The following is a 16,054-nucleotide window of genomic DNA, read 5'->3' as shown; positions in this document are numbered from 1 at the left end:
TAGAAAGAATGATGATTAAGTAACCAACTAACTAGTAAATTTGACATGATTGTTGCTGATGATCTTCATATTTTTTTATTTTTTTTTTGCAACATACTAAACAATATTATTGATATTATTATGATTATTATTATTTTTGGCCTAAATAGCTATTAACACTCAACCTTATGATCATTAATTCATATGTTGTTGTGACTAATAAAAATTAACAAGAGAGGCTAAGTCTTGGCTTGAACAGGTCAAGAGGGCTCTGGCATGGAGGGTGCACATATTTGCAGTTGGGACATGTAGGTGAGGATTTGCACAGCATCACCAGCATATGGCACCGTTTGCAAGCGGTTGCAACCATCTCCTCTGCATCGTCTGCTGTTTCGACATCGATAGTGTTCGTCTTTCCGGCAGTATTCAGACTCCTGAATAGATTAGGAGAGGCCGACGGTGGTGGTGAGTGGCTAGATTTCTTCTTGATCATCGTAGTTGTTGTGTTCTTTACTGATGTTGATTTTGAGATATTATGGTTGAGTGAACCACAAGGCAGGTTTAGCTCAAGGTCTAAGCTCATGTGACAGTCTTTAGGACTTGATGGTTCTGAGCTTTCCCTTGGATCTCTCTGTGTTCTTTTTTGTGTTCTTGTGTTGTAGAAATGTATTTCCCCTGACTGCATGCAATATAAACTATGTTTAGAATTAAAAAATTGATGAATTATTTTCTAATAGATGAACCATTTAAATATTTAGAATAAGCACGAAAAAAAAAAAACTAACAGTTAGCCAAATAGCCTTATCACGGGAAAATTTACCTGCATATCGAGACACCGTTGCCATTCAGATGGCAACGGGGTCTCGAGGTGAAGCTCAATATCAGAAAAGGATTTAGAGGCAAAGGCCGCAACTGCGGTGGCAGCCTTGGGATTCCTCCAATGTTTGTAAGGAAGGATGGCCTCCTCTTCATCTTCTGTGTCATTCCATTTCCTTTTCATATTACTCTTGGAGTTGGAGTCATCAGTCGTTTCCGAAATCGGGTTTCGTTGATCATTTAGTTGAAGGAAAGATGTTTGAAATGATACCATCGTTAAGATGTTTTTCTTCTGTATTCAAAATCAGTTTATGTGGGTGTGTTGGTGTGAGATAAAGTGGGGGTGAGAAAATGTATTTGGGGCTTAAATAGGGCAAAGGAAGAATCTAAGAGGGCAAATATAAAGGTGGATTTTGGGTGGCCCACATTTATTAAATATTAATACTACGATTTTCTGTAGTCTTAAAACGTTTGGCGTGCTCAACCAAATTGAAGTTGAAGTTGAAGTTGTGTTTTTAATTCAATTTACTGCACTGTATTTTGGGAGCTGCTCATCTTTTAAAGCTTGGATGGCGTAGTCCTAACCAACTCCCTCTTCTCCTCTTCCTAGTCAATATTTATTGATTCCTCCTCACTAAATTGCATTACCTGATCCCGCTGACCTATCTAGCGGTCTCTATTTAGTCGTCATGACTCGCCACTTTGTGTGTCAATAAGTCTTAGGTGAGATGGACTAACATTCGAATAACTTCTTGTGAAACATTTGAACTTACCACTAAATAATATGAGTACCAAGTATGAACTATGGAGTCCCCACTTCAATATTTTGGTATCGTGATGAATTAGTATGTTGTATGTTAGTTTTATACAAGATTTTGTCTATATCTAATGTGAAAATTCATTTAGACAATAAGTAATTGTGTCATATCGGATTGTACAATATACTATTATAAGATGATTTAGACTCTATACCCATCTTCCATGGATTATTAGTGTTGTCAATCGCTTATGTATAACAACTGCAAAGGACATTAAAATAGTGGATGTATTGTTTAAATTTTATACCATGTATCCAAACTTTAGTACTTGTATATGTTTTTAACTATTGAACAACTTTTTAATAATTCGAATACTCAATTTTTACTCGATTGCAATTGTTGTGTTAAAGACTTACTCCCTCTGTCCCTTAATACAAAATCTCTTATAAGCATTTATTACGCACATAATAAAGAAAAGAGGCTTTTAATTTAGGGATGGAGGAGTAATAACTAACAAACTAATAATGAGTAGATTTGAAAAACCCTAATGTAAAATCTTTGCATTTTTTGATCGGTTAGTCCCTTTGACTTTAAATTTTAAAAAGTCAATTTCGATTCATCTATCACGACTTTGACTATGAGACCCTGTTTATTGATCTTATACAGTATGGATGCGTGTCAATTTCCAAACATATCTCTTTATTTTTTTTAAATGTCTTTTTAATGGTAGATGAATTTGGTTGGTGGACGTGGTATGATCGAAAATAAATAGTCACCCATCCTACAAAATCTCACTTCAAATTGTGAAGAAATATACTTTAAAAATATTACTACCTCTACTTTATAGTACCATTTTTTTTTTTTTTTTTTGTGTTTAAGGCTCTATTCACTTCAAATTAATTATAATATTAAGTCACGACTTAACAAATTATGTACAACAATTTGGTGAGTATAACAAGGAAAATAAATTTTTTTTTTTTTTAAAAATCCAATATGCGCAAAAGTAAAGTATTACTCGTACAAGTTTACAACTAATATAAAACGGAAAAAATAGAACGAAACTTGTTCCAACAATAAATATGGCTAATAATGTAGCCTACTAAATCCAACAATACATAAATACATATAACTACTCTAATAACTCAATTCATTAAAAAAAAATCAGATAGATATCTTGAGGAGCACTTTACTATCCATCACATATCAATATACTGGGGTAGCTGGACTGGGTTCAATATGTATGTTAAGATTTAAGAACCTAGGTAAAATTGATCATGGATCATCCTAAATTTAGGAGAGAGAAAATAGTAATATAAATATTATTAATATGATCATATTAATTAATAATAGTACGTAGCTTAGTAAATAGAGGCGGTGACGTTATAGGAGAGAGAAAGAGAGAGTCATTAAATAGAGGGTCTGTTGTACAGTTGAAGGAGATAGTGTCTTCAATGCCTTACTGATCATTTTTAATGGCCGGATTCAATTCCAATATTAAGGACTTCCTTCTTTATTATTGTTATTGTTATTATTATTATCACATTCATATTGAGCAACATCAATACAACTTCCTCAATTGGATGGCGCATAAATAACTCATAAGTCTGTTTTCTTTTAATTGCAACATAGAAGATCATCAGGCGGAGTGTGTAGTTTGTAATGAGATGAGAGAATTAGAAAAAAAAAAGAGAGAAAATATCAGCCAAATATAAAGCATCGGTTTGTTCTCTTTTAATTGCAACATCAGATGACAGGTTGATAAAGTGAATAAACTAACAAATTTTAACAATTATTTTACGACTTTTTTAAAAACGGAAGAAGTGTGTATTAAATACAAGGCGAGAATTTATAAATAAATAGAATAGAAAAAAATAAAAAATGTTTCTAATAATAAAAGCATTCAACAGCCCTCAATTTAATAAATTTGATCGTCAGCTATTATAACAACCACATCCCCATGACCTATGAATCCAAACACTTTAAATACTTATTAGTTCAACACACAATAAACATCTATGATACATCCATCCATCCTATAAACTTTAATTCGTTTTCAACACCCCTTTGCTTTTATTAACAACTACATCCACCTATACGTACTGCTCCCATGTCCCTCTCCCCTTCTCTCTTTTCTTTCTTACGTTAGTGAGTAACTGCATGCAAAATATCTTTCTTTACCGGTCCGTAGATAGATAGGTACCTATATGATATGACGTTAATGATGAATACATGACAAAATCATACGTTGATTGGAAAATATTTAAATAATCTAATCTGTATTTTTTTTTTATTTGTATTTTTGTATGCCACTCAAGGGTTATTTTATGAGTATCTTTTATTTTTTACACCTAATGCGTAGAATTTTATTTTGTGCGGATAAATTATTCCTTAAGTAAATGTAGCGATGTTCAAGTAGATCATTCCCCTCGTACACTAACTATATAATAACGATGTTTTTAAAATTAAATGCATGATTAAGACAGTAATTAATTATGCAAGAGCAGCAGCCAACCAATTCATCTAAAATTTAGAAACTTGATAGTTAATTAAAGACTTTTGTAATAGATAATATTGTGTTAAGAATTTTAAGAAACCAAGAGATTGTATATTTCATGGAGTAGTAGCTGCGAATATTGATCGTTGAATTAAACAAATGATATAGACCGGATTTTTTTTTTTCCTTTTTTTTTAAAAAAATTACTCTTTATTATGTACTATCCTACATATTGCTGACGGGTTTAGGGGCACCTCATGTTTGAGCTCATGTACACCATCCTTTCACGATATAATACATACTGTCACCGTTTCATATTAGTTGTAACTTTGGGGTATTATTTGTGAGATATAAAATACTCCAAAGTTGTAACGGGATTAGAAGGTATGTTGGTTAGAAGGTATGTTAACTACTTATTATGTATAATGTATGGATTAATGAAACCAAAAGCATAGAATTGATTAATACAATTTATTTGTAAAGTGATTGGTTGATAATAATATCTTAATGTTATAGTTGGCAACTTAATATTGGTGGATCATCTCTTATGTCATGTGTGGTTGGTTATAAATCAATTGGAAAAGAGTAGTCATATTACTCATATATAATTGTTTAAAGCTGTCATGTTCTTTCCTCTAATTGAAAGGCTTTTATTGCATATTTGAAGAGTGTTTGTAAAAAACAATTTCAAATAATTTCAACATTTACAGAGGCAATCAACTTAAACTAACTAATATCTTATACGTAGTGTATATATATATATATATACTCCTTCCGTCCCATAATACATGAGATGTTGGACTTTTTTTCAACATCCATGCATTAGATTTGAGCATAACACTACTAGAAAACACGTAAATTGCGACGGAAATTTTTCGTCGGAAACACCATGTTTTCCGTCGGAAAACCTATTTTCGACGGAATTCCGTCGCAACCGGTTGTCGCAATAGTTTTTGTCGGAAAAACACCCTTTTCCGTCGGAAGCATTTTCCCAACGGAATTCAGTCTGTTGGAAGCGAGTTTTAGGCCCGTCAAAGTCCGTCGGAATTTACCGTCGGAAAGTGGTTTTAAAAAAACAAAAAAAACGCCCACTGCCACCCCGTACCATCGCCTGCCGTCACCCAACACCACCAGCTCCCACCTATCAAAACAAGCCAAACCCTAGCCGCAAAACACAAGAGAAAACTTACCACCACCAGATCCCCACCCACGAACCAAAACAAACCCAGATCCCCACCACCACCAGATGCCTACCCACGAACCAAAACAAACCCCACCCACGAACCAAAGCAAACCCCAGATCCTCACCAATCCCGGCCCAAACCGCAAAACACAAAAAGAAAACTTACCACCACCACCACCACCACCACGGCACCACCAACCACCCACCACGGTTTCCTCCGTTTCGTCGGGAAACCCAAAAATTATTTAAAAAAAAAACACAAAACGTATCACCATCATGAAACCTAAAAATTGAAACTAAAAAATTAAAAACACATATACATACCTTTAAACTTGAATTTGCTTCAAAATTAAGCTTGAAATCGGTTTTTGTGGTCGAATTTGACCTTAAAAAACCCTTTATTTGTTTAACACCATCCCTAAAGCCAAATTGACCACCACCCTCAAACCGCTGAGAAACTACAAAAAAAAAAGAAGAGGAAAGAGAGGAGAAGAAAGAGGCGATAAAGAGAAGTGAGAAAAGAGAAGAGGAAAGAAAAGAACAGTGGGAAGGAGAGAGCAAATCAGAGGGAAAACTGAAGGGGGAAGATGAGAGAGAAGACGAACAGGAGAAGGGAGAAGAGGAGAGAGAACGAGAATAGGGATAAGAAGAAAGACAAAGAGAGCAGAGGAGGCGGAAAGAGTGTGTAGGGTTTTGTAAAAGTATAAGATGTTTTAAAAAAATATTATAATATTTCGACGGAAAATTCCGTCGGAAATTGTCTTTTCCGACGGATTTTCCCGTCTCAAAGTACATATATTCCGACGGATTTTAAATCCGTCGGAATTGTTAAATTCGTCGGAATTTTCCGACGAAATGAAAATCCGTCGGAAATTTCGATTTTTCCGACGGAATAATGTGTCCGTCGGAACAAATCCGTCGCTATTTGCCTGTGTTTCTAGTAGTGTAATTTTTTACTAACATAATAAAAATATATTATATCATAAAAAATGTTGTTAGATAGGTTTTGATATAAAGTTTCATAATCTAATTTTTAAAATAACTTTTATTAATATTTAATTATATAAAAATAAAGTCAAACTACTACATTAGCACGTGTGCAATGTTTGACTGTGTCATGTATTATGGGACAAATAGAATATGTTGTAGTAGAAAGTCTTTCCGCTTGTTAAACTTATTATTACTTTAAAAAAAATAGTATAAATTTATTACTTATTATAACTACTACGTATACTAATTACTCCATTTGTCCCTTTATTTATGCCTCATTGTCATTTTTTGAGTCAAACTTTGTAAATTTTGATCGTAAATTATCATTAACCTGTAAAAGATAATATAACCATAAGTGATCTTGTTAGATTTGGCTCATTACATATTTATTAATATCACGTTTTTATAATTTTACGTGTAAGAAAATAAAGATTTATATGCGTTTTAAGACGCATTTTGGAAACCATGAAAAGTCTAATGAAGCCAAAAAAAAAATGCAGCTCATAATTCTCCAAGCCCGGTTGTGTCCTGGCTCTCGCTGATTTATAAGAATGCAGCTAGACACGACCTATTATTAATCACTCTAACTTTGTCTAGCCGTTTGCATGTCAGCATGCAACTCGGAAAGGACCACGGACCACCACCAGCTCCGATCCGAGCACACCACAAGGTGGTGGACGAAAGATATCTTGTGGTTCCCAAGTAATCATGCACCCAAGAAGTATCATGTATATGTATGTACGTACTCATTATATCACATAGTTTAAAAGGTTGAAGACAAGTATGCAGATTGGATCACTAATATAGATCATTTAGTTTCTAATAATATGGATATATATTAATATTTGTAATAGCCATATATAGCCTATTAGGAGGGCTATATATATATATATATATATATATATATATATATATATATATATATATATATATATATATATATATATATATATATATATATCATGAGTTCGTGACCCAAGTCCAGATAGGGAAAGAAATCTTATCTAGTCATACAATGGCCTATGTACTGGTCCATGAATGACAACTATTATTCTTAAGATCAAATTAATAAGTTGTTTTCATTAATGATATATGGAATTCATACGTATGGCATCTTCAGTGTATTAGCTGTACTTTATTGCAAAAATATACTTAACCACTTGACCTAACAGGATATTACGTATATAAGAATGGGTTGATTAGCATCTATTTTGGCGGCCTAGATGGCATTGTATTTCTATTATTATTTTTATATTACGATGGAATGTCATAAATAAAAATTAGGATTTTTTTGTCAAAAACTACCTAATAAAACTCTAATTTGTGATGAGAAAGTGAGAAACTACCTAATGAAAAAATATTGTAATAAAAGGTACCTGATAAAAGGTGAAAAATTCAATTTACTAATTAGGTCTCAATCTTATTCTTTGGACTTATTATTTCTAGTTCAACTCACTTCAATTGATCAACTTATTTTTCTACTTCAATTCAATTAAAGCCCTATTTACTTCACCTTAAAATAATTCAATAAAATAATTACAATTCAGTAAAAATAAGTTCAGTTCAGCAAAAAATAATTTCAATTCATTAAAAATCAGTAAACTTAAAGAAGTATATTATAAAATCAAAAAAAAAAAAATAATTTCAATTCAATAAAAATAATTTAAATTCGGCCAAAATATGATTTTAGTTCAGCAAAAATAATTTCAATTCAGCAAAAATAAGGTGAATTTAACGAGACCTTAATTTATTTTTGTACTTCACTTTAATTCAACTCAATTCATTTTCCTACTTCAATTTAGTTTAATTCAGCATATATATATAATTCTACTCGAACTAATAAGAAGAATCAAAACATTCATCTAGTCACCTATTTAAAGTTTTAGACTAGTACATCTTCCAACTCCAAATATATGCATTGTCGCCACAATAGTATGCAATTGATCATGCAATTAAGTATACTTTTGGACATACATTATGAACAAAAATTATACCAAAACACCCCACACTACATAAAAGGTGCATTTAATACTCATTCAATTCAATTCTAGGCATAATAATCTAACATGTTCTGATATCACACATCATGAAGTCGTACATCTACATATATAGTTTCTTCTAATATATATTTATGACAATTATTAACACTATACTAGATTCTTATTATAAAAGTGCTTATGAAATGTGATTATTTTTTATTTTATTCTAATTCTCCTGAATGATTGTAGGATGACATAACTGGCACAGAGGAGAATGGTGTGTAAATCTGACTAGAAAGCATAAACAGAAATGGTAGGGAAACAAATTAAATTAGCTAAGGATGATAAGTAAAGTTGAGCATAAGTTATAATTACTGCTCTTCACATGTCTATTTATGTAACCGTGGAGAATGTTGAACATTTAATAAGGGTAATTTAGGTATTATAAACAATTTCCAAATTAAGTGTCAATCATCTAACAAGTTTTTTCAAATAAATAAAAACAAGATTTTAATATAGTTTGATATGATCTGTGATTATTCGTATGTAACAAGCTAATGGTTGAAGCGTATCATTGGTTTATATACCATATCACGCCCTTCACATGAAAACTGTGGCTTTTGTGTCACGCCGACACTGATTTTATGTTAAAGAACCAATTCAACCAAAAACTTAAACTAATGGTTGAGCGTAGAATTGGTACACTGGAGCTGATATTGTGTTAAATGATTAACTAAACCAAAAGTTTAAACTGATGGTTGAAATCCGATATTGATTTATATATTACTCCGTATATCATTATCAGCAATAAATATATCTTTTTGTTGTTGAGTTAGACTCTACTAATTAATTGTTGTTTATTAAACACGGGTAGATATAAGTAGATCAAATTAGTTAATAAGAAAACTTTGCACCATAATGTATCAGATACATACAAGTTAGAAAACAATATGACAATTGATCCTAAATGAAAGATCGATCAAGTATAAAGTATTCAATGTATGATTTCCTAATTAAGGTGGGCAACTTGAAAAGGAAGACTTATTATTAAAAATGAGAAGAGTAATGTTCACAAGCCATGCAAAAATAATAAAAGCAAAAGGGACCCTCCATGCAATGCATGTAATTGTAGTGTAGGGGATTATACCAAATAATAAACCCTACTTTATATAGGGGCCAAATTAATTGCCTAACTACCAGCCCATGCAATGTTGGTTGACAGTACTCAGATATACTTATATGTGACAAATTAATTCAAGAGAATTGGAGGTGATTTTCTTCTTTTATATGGTAATGTAGTACCCACTAAATTAGAATAAAGTTGGGAAATTGGGGAAAAAACTTCAGGAGTACTACTACTATTGAAAAATAAGTATACTACCTCCGTTACTTTTTAGTTTGCAATAAAAGAATTTTTTATATCTCATAAAAAATTATCCAGCGTTGCATCTAAAAAGTAACAGAGGTAATAAATAAATTCATTCATATCATAAAAGGGTAATAATTTATGCAAGCCTAAAACATAGACATAATATATGATCCCGTTCTTTAAAGTTGTTCTGCTGAAACCTGTTCAACTCTGCTCTGCTGTTCCCAGAAATTCAAAAGAACAGGGCTTAATCGTATTTTTTTCTTATACTTTTGACTTCTTATATGCAATCCTCGTGTTTGTACCTGGCAAAAATTATATTTCTTAGAAAATTACGTGTAAAAAAGAAAAAAAAAATGTATAATAAAGGCATGTTTGGTGAGAGAAAAAGAAAGGGGATGAAGGTGAGTGTATCTACCTGCCTTCTTCATTAAATCCTGATCATCTTGAATTCACTTAAATGCTGAATTTAAGGCACGAGCATTGAAACGCCTCGCTTACTACAACAACAAAAAAATAAGTACTCTTGTTCGTGTACTACTCTTATTACTTCTACTTCTATTCTTTATTTTTCTCTCTCTACATCCCTTCAATTCGTCACTCTCTTCACCGGTTTCTGTTAAATGCTCCCAACCCACCTTCTACTTCCCTTCATTTATGCCTTCTCTCTCTATCTTTTGAGTTTCAATAACGTATCTATATAAGATTTTAAAACGCGCAACAATAATAATATATTTATAATTTTATGGACTCATTTGATTAATACGCGGAGTACATCAAAATGTATAACAAATGCAAGCAATATATGTATACATAGAAATTACCAATAGTTATTAAGAACATGAAATTAGTTTAATTACTTTATTAGGTTGTACGCCTTGTATATGAACTTAATTATTGATTATTTATAGAACATGGTAGTTTAAGTAGTATGAACCTTTTTGAACAATTCTTAATTAGATAAGACTAAAGACTAATACTATCAAAAATAAATAAATAAATAAAATTGACTAAGAGACTAAGAACCTACAAATGAACTACAATTGCGTGCTATGCAATAATTGTGGCTCGGTGATTTGATAAATGAACCTTTAGAAAAGCAGACCTCTCTATTTATTTCTTGTATGTGTCACTTTCTATATGGTCGATCTCCGATCCATAACATGACTAAAACTCTAAAAGTATGCAAAGATCTCAATAGAGATCGATAAGGATTGATTTTTCCACATATAAAGCATGCATTTTAGTTGACCTAATTTTTGAACTTTATTTGAGATTTTATTTTTAATTAATGCCATGGAACTACGAAAAGAGATTAGATGATTACATTAGATAGGATGGAATTATGAGTCACTTGGATATATGGCAACCCGAATATCGATGAATGGGTTGAAGTCGGGTTCTTAGTTAATTTCGATTTATTAAGGGTCAATTTCGAGTTGTGGTTGAAATATATTAAAAAGGTGTAATTTTGTACGATCACAAAATTTGATGATTGGGTTGAATAATTCAGGATTTTCAAGTTAGATTTAAGAATGAACCAGTCACATTTGTATATAATTAATTGTCATTATTATTTTTCTTGACTAATCATATTAAAGTGTTACGATAAAAAAACTATATTAAGCACAAATAAAATTCAACTAAACATATACTCCCTCCGTTCCCAAAAATTCGACCATTTTGGGTTGATTTCACGGTTATTAAGAAACTTAAATAAAAAGAAATAAAAAACACATTGGAAAGATAAATTTACATGAAGTTTGTAAAAAAGTAGAGATATAAAGTATTAAAAATACATTAAAAAAACAAAATTTTATATGGGAAAACTAATTTTGCATAAATATTGTTGTAAATTGGTGGGTATTTTAATTTAATGCAAATGGGTCGATCATTTTGGGATTAAAATTAGGGCAAAAAGGACGGAGGGAGTATATTACGATATTTTATGCATTATTTTTTGGCTCATTGATTTGTGTTGATATGATTACAAGGATGACTAATTAATTAATTATGTGATAAAAGTTTTTTAAAAAATAATTTAAAAAATTGTACAAGGGTGAATATTCAACAAATTGAAGAAAAAAGTGCGTACATAGGATTAATTATTTGGTTGTACAAGTAATAAATAATTCAATCTCATCCAATTCCATGACTTAGATACATTTATTTCAAGGACCAAATATTTGGAACCAATAATAGAACGTAAAGTGTATACAAATTAATGCTAGACATAGAGGCAGTACTACATAATAAAAGTAAATTTGAAGGTCTATCAACACCTAAATAAAAAGTTTAAATTAATACTACATACTAGCAGTACAAAATTGACCCGTGGTAAACCTATACACAAAATACTACTTCCCCTTATTTTCGATTAAGGCCCTGTTGTCATCAGATTATTTTCAGCTCAGTTCAGTTCAGTTCAGCTTCTAATTTCCTTCTCTCGTAAAATATTTATCTCAACTCAGTTCAGTTCACCTCTAATAAGTTCAGTTTAGTTCAGTTCAGCTCTAATAACACTACTACAAAAAAGGCCAAAGAGACCCGTTAGAAATAGCATAAGAGACATGTTTAGAGGAGGTCTCTAACTCACAGGTTTCTTTGCTAAAGAAACCTGTTCAACTGAACAGGTCTCTTTGTTATCAATAAGAGACCTGTTATGTAAGGTAACAGGTCTCTTCGCATGTATATACATCATATATTTACGAAGGGGAAGAGACGTGTTATTTCATACAACAGGTCTCTTTGATAGCCATAAAGAGACCTGTTTTGTCAAGTAACGGGTCTCTTTATAATTTTTCTTTTTAAAAAAAAAATTATAAATTGACGATATATATTTATTATTTTGTAATCATTCTACTAAAATTGAAAATTACAAAACCAAAAAATTAGATAAATTTACATAAACTTATATAATTATGGAATTTACTAGTAGTAACATTTACAAGTATATACGAACAATAATTTACATGTATAAGAGAATTTATGGAACAAGTAAATAATAACTAATGGAAATAATAATTTACAATAAGTTATCAAAACTAACAACATTCCCACCAATTTTATACGGCAAGTGAATCCAACCATCTCTTTGGTAATTTCTTTAGCCCTCCATATATCAGCTAAGCAAGTTTCTTGAATTGGTCATCTGGCCTCTAAAAACCTGTATACCATTAAGAGAATCAATAAAAAAAAAGCTTCAAGGGTTATAATTCAGGTTAAAAACTAGACATCAACAACATAAACACAACCTTACACGATTTAAACATCAATAACAAAATTAAGGGGATAAAATCATATATTATCCCATATGCAATCTTCACCACATAAATCAACTCTTGGGCACCTAAATCATCTGTTATACAAAATAAACCCAGAAAAATCATCAATATTAAAGTAATCAATTGACCTAAACTGCAAACTGCAAAGGAAATAATATACTTAATTTAACATTAAAAAAAACCCCAAGAAAATACCATCAATAACAAACCCCTATAAACCAACCCTAAGCCTTAACCTCTAACAAACCGCCCACACCCCCGTGAAAACCACCCCAACCCCCGTATAAACTACACTCACCCCCGTGAAAACCATCCCGACCTCGTAATAAACCGACCCAACCTCGTCATAAACCGACCCAACCCCGTGAAAAACCAACCCCTAGTGAAAAAATTCCAATCCCGTAAGACACTAGCCACCAACGAAATAACCAAAAACTAAACAATCTAAACTATAGCAACCTATTTTTTAAAAAAGAAACAAACAAACCATAAACCATTGCCATAGAAACACCTTGTCAACAACCCAAAAAATTTTCAGAATTAAATTGATATGGAAACATACCTTTTTAAGGATTATTCAATTGTAGAATTATTTAGGCAAATTTGACCATAAGACTCTAGATCTGGAGTATTTATGGTCATAATAGACGTTGAAAGCCTCAAATTTTGAGTTAAAAGAAGAAGGCAACGCCGGTGTTGAAGGAAGATGCAGCGTCGTTAATGAGGAGGAGTTAATTGCTTCGTGAGAAATAAAAATGAGAAATGAGATGAGACAAGTGATGAGGTGAAAGAGAAAGAGACGTATAAAGGGGAACAAGAAAAGAGATTCATATGAACATGACTAATAATGAGCTGTATAAATGAATAAGAATTAAAAAGGGAATTTTTTTTTCTTAAAAAAAACAAAGAAAAGGCGAGAGTACGCTAGTTGTGGTGGGTCCTTAATCCTTATGCGCATATATAAGAGACCCGTTCAGCAAACCAACAGGTCTCTTATTTTCGTCCCAAAATCTCATGTGGGTCCTTTGACATTTTAGAGACCTGTTATCTCTAATATTAGGTCTCTTATATCAAAGAGACCTGTTGTATTAACCAACAGGTCTCTTATTATAGGTCTCTTTTGCCATTTTTGTAGTAGTGTAAGTTCAGTTCAGCTCATGTTCAGTCAATGAGAACAGACCCTAATTAAACTTACAATATATTAATTACTCGTACTATCTATAAGCTAGGTAATAGTTACCCTTTTTTATTGTATGGTGCAAAGGAGGACCATGCCCAAAACAAAATAAATAAGACAAACTAAGAATTAATTGTGGTAAAGCTACACCTTCAAATCATTAGCTAAAATATCATACGAGTAGTATATTTTAAATCTAATAGAGAATCATGAAAATTAGTAATTTTGTTGTCTTGAATAGCTCCATGATTGTTAACCAATCCGCAGCATATAATAGCTTCGTGTTTTGGAAACTTTAACTTTAGTTTCTTTGTAAACGTGAGAATTCTTATTTCTTTGACAAAAGATATTTATATATACACGAGTTCATTGTATATATGTATACAATATCATGCATCAATGATTCAATGCAAGTAATATACTATCATATGATTTAAGATGTTAAATAACATTACTCAACTCTTCATTTAATCAAGTGTTTACGGAGGTACAACTTTCCTTAAGTACTTGTATGATGTACAAGTAATTTCTTTGTTATACGTTTACTTTCTAAACAAAGTAGGTTGTACAGACATGAGATCTAATAACTTGCTAAAGAAGCAACCTTGTCAACTAGGTTTGATCAAACCCCATAAGATGACCTGATTGATCAAATGAGTAATAATGGGGTACTTTAGTAAGCTATATGTCCAAGGGACATTTGGGTTTTAATTGAACAAATGCCTTTTTTCAAATTAAAGCTTACTTTCATTGTTGTTATTTTTTTTTTCTCTATTTGACTTTTTACGGTCTTCACTTCCGTCTCCAAGATGCATTATAACACACATATCTTCATTTCTATGCATGAAAAAATTATAAAAATTGGATTTAATAAATTATGTAATGAGCCGAATCTAACAAGATCGTTCATGATTATATTATCTTCTATAGATTAACGGTAATTTACTATCAAAATTTACAAAATTTGACCCAAAAAATAACAATGGAGCAAAAATAAAGGGACAAAAGTGATTATCAAACTTTATGTCCCAAGTTAAATTACTTTGGTAATGACACAATATGTCCGAAACCTAATCCCTAGCTATCCTATCGCTATTCTCTAACAGTGTGGTGCCTTGTTGTCAGGACTACGGAAAAGGAGCTGAGAAGCTTCTAACCCAAGCTTGGGGGTACATGCCATAAGTAAAGTTAGGACATGTTTACTTCATTTTAAAATTTGCTAAATTGAAATAATTTTTACTAATTAATCTCTTCGTTTTTAAATACTTGCTCTATTTTTTCATGTGCGAAGTTTTATGAGAAATCGGAAAAAGTAATAAACTAGATATAGTGGACTAGGTGGAAGAATAAAAAAATTGTAAAAAAAATATAAAACAAAAGTAATGGAGAGATTAAAGGAGAGAGAATAAGAAATTATTAAAATACGGAGTATTATTTTTGTTGGGCTCACTAGATGAGAGAAATGAATTAAATATTTTAAAAGTTTTTCAAATAAGAAAATAGAGCAAGTATTTAAAAACCGCGGGAGTAAAACTTAGTACTTCCTCCGTTTTTATTTTATTGCACAATAAGAACTTTTACACTAGTCATATAATCTTTTTTTTACCATCATTTGTGATTTATCTAGGGAAAACCATAGTCATGTGATATCTGGTTAGATTTGTCTCGAAATTTACTTTTTAAATATCAAATTTTTATAATTTTTACAAAAGTATAATTGAAGATATTAATAGCTTAAGTTATGCATTGTCAAACATGAAATCTCTCATTATGCAATGAAAAAAAGAAGGGATGAAGTAGAATACTTAATTGATTTTCTATTATGTTTGTTATTTGAAGACTAGTAATCATTTATATTGTATTTTTATTATTAAGTGAAAAGAGCAAGGTCTTATGAGTAATATTTGTTAAGACACTACTCCCTCCCTCCATCAATGATTACCTTTATGAGTAAAATTTTCACTGAAATTAATAAACATAAATTAGAAGTAATAAAAATACATTGAATTGGTAAATTTATACAGG

The 16,054-nt window shown here is 31.2% G+C and overlaps 1 protein-coding gene and 1 long non-coding RNA gene across 2 annotated transcripts; both read right to left on the bottom strand.

Moving 5' to 3' along the window:
* LOC110706575 lies at nucleotides 1-1,181 on the bottom strand. Its single transcript, XM_021884502.1, has 2 exons — nucleotides 800-1,181; nucleotides 1-658 (listed from the first exon to the last, which is right to left on the bottom strand). The coding sequence occupies exons 1-2, from the start codon at nucleotides 1,067-1,069 to the stop codon at nucleotides 206-208; spliced, it is 723 nt and encodes a 240-aa protein (XP_021740194.1). The 5' UTR covers nucleotides 1,070-1,181; the 3' UTR covers nucleotides 1-205.
* Nucleotides 1,182-12,500: 11,319 nt separating this feature from the next.
* On the bottom strand, nucleotides 12,501-13,889 carry LOC110706485. Its single transcript, XR_002508360.1, has 2 exons — nucleotides 13,415-13,889; nucleotides 12,501-12,926 (listed from the first exon to the last, which is right to left on the bottom strand). It is a non-coding gene; the product is annotated as an uncharacterized LOC110706485 (long non-coding RNA).
* Nucleotides 13,890-16,054: the final 2,165 nt, after the last annotated feature.

This window comes from Chenopodium quinoa, unplaced genomic scaffold, assembly GCF_001683475.1.
Source record: "Chenopodium quinoa cultivar QQ74 unplaced genomic scaffold, ASM168347v1, whole genome shotgun sequence".
Taxonomy (NCBI): domain Eukaryota; kingdom Viridiplantae; phylum Streptophyta; class Magnoliopsida; order Caryophyllales; family Amaranthaceae; genus Chenopodium; species Chenopodium quinoa.
This window is presented reverse-complemented; position numbering and strand designations above follow the sequence as displayed.

Coding starts and splice junctions, on each gene's coding strand:
- LOC110706575 (XM_021884502.1), bottom strand. CDS start 1,069: ATGGTATCATTTCAAACATCTTTCCTTCAACTAAATGATCAACGAAAC. Junction 659..799: donor AACGGTGTCTCGATATGCAG/GTAAATTTTCCC, acceptor TATTGCATGCAG/TCAGGGGAAATACATTTCTA.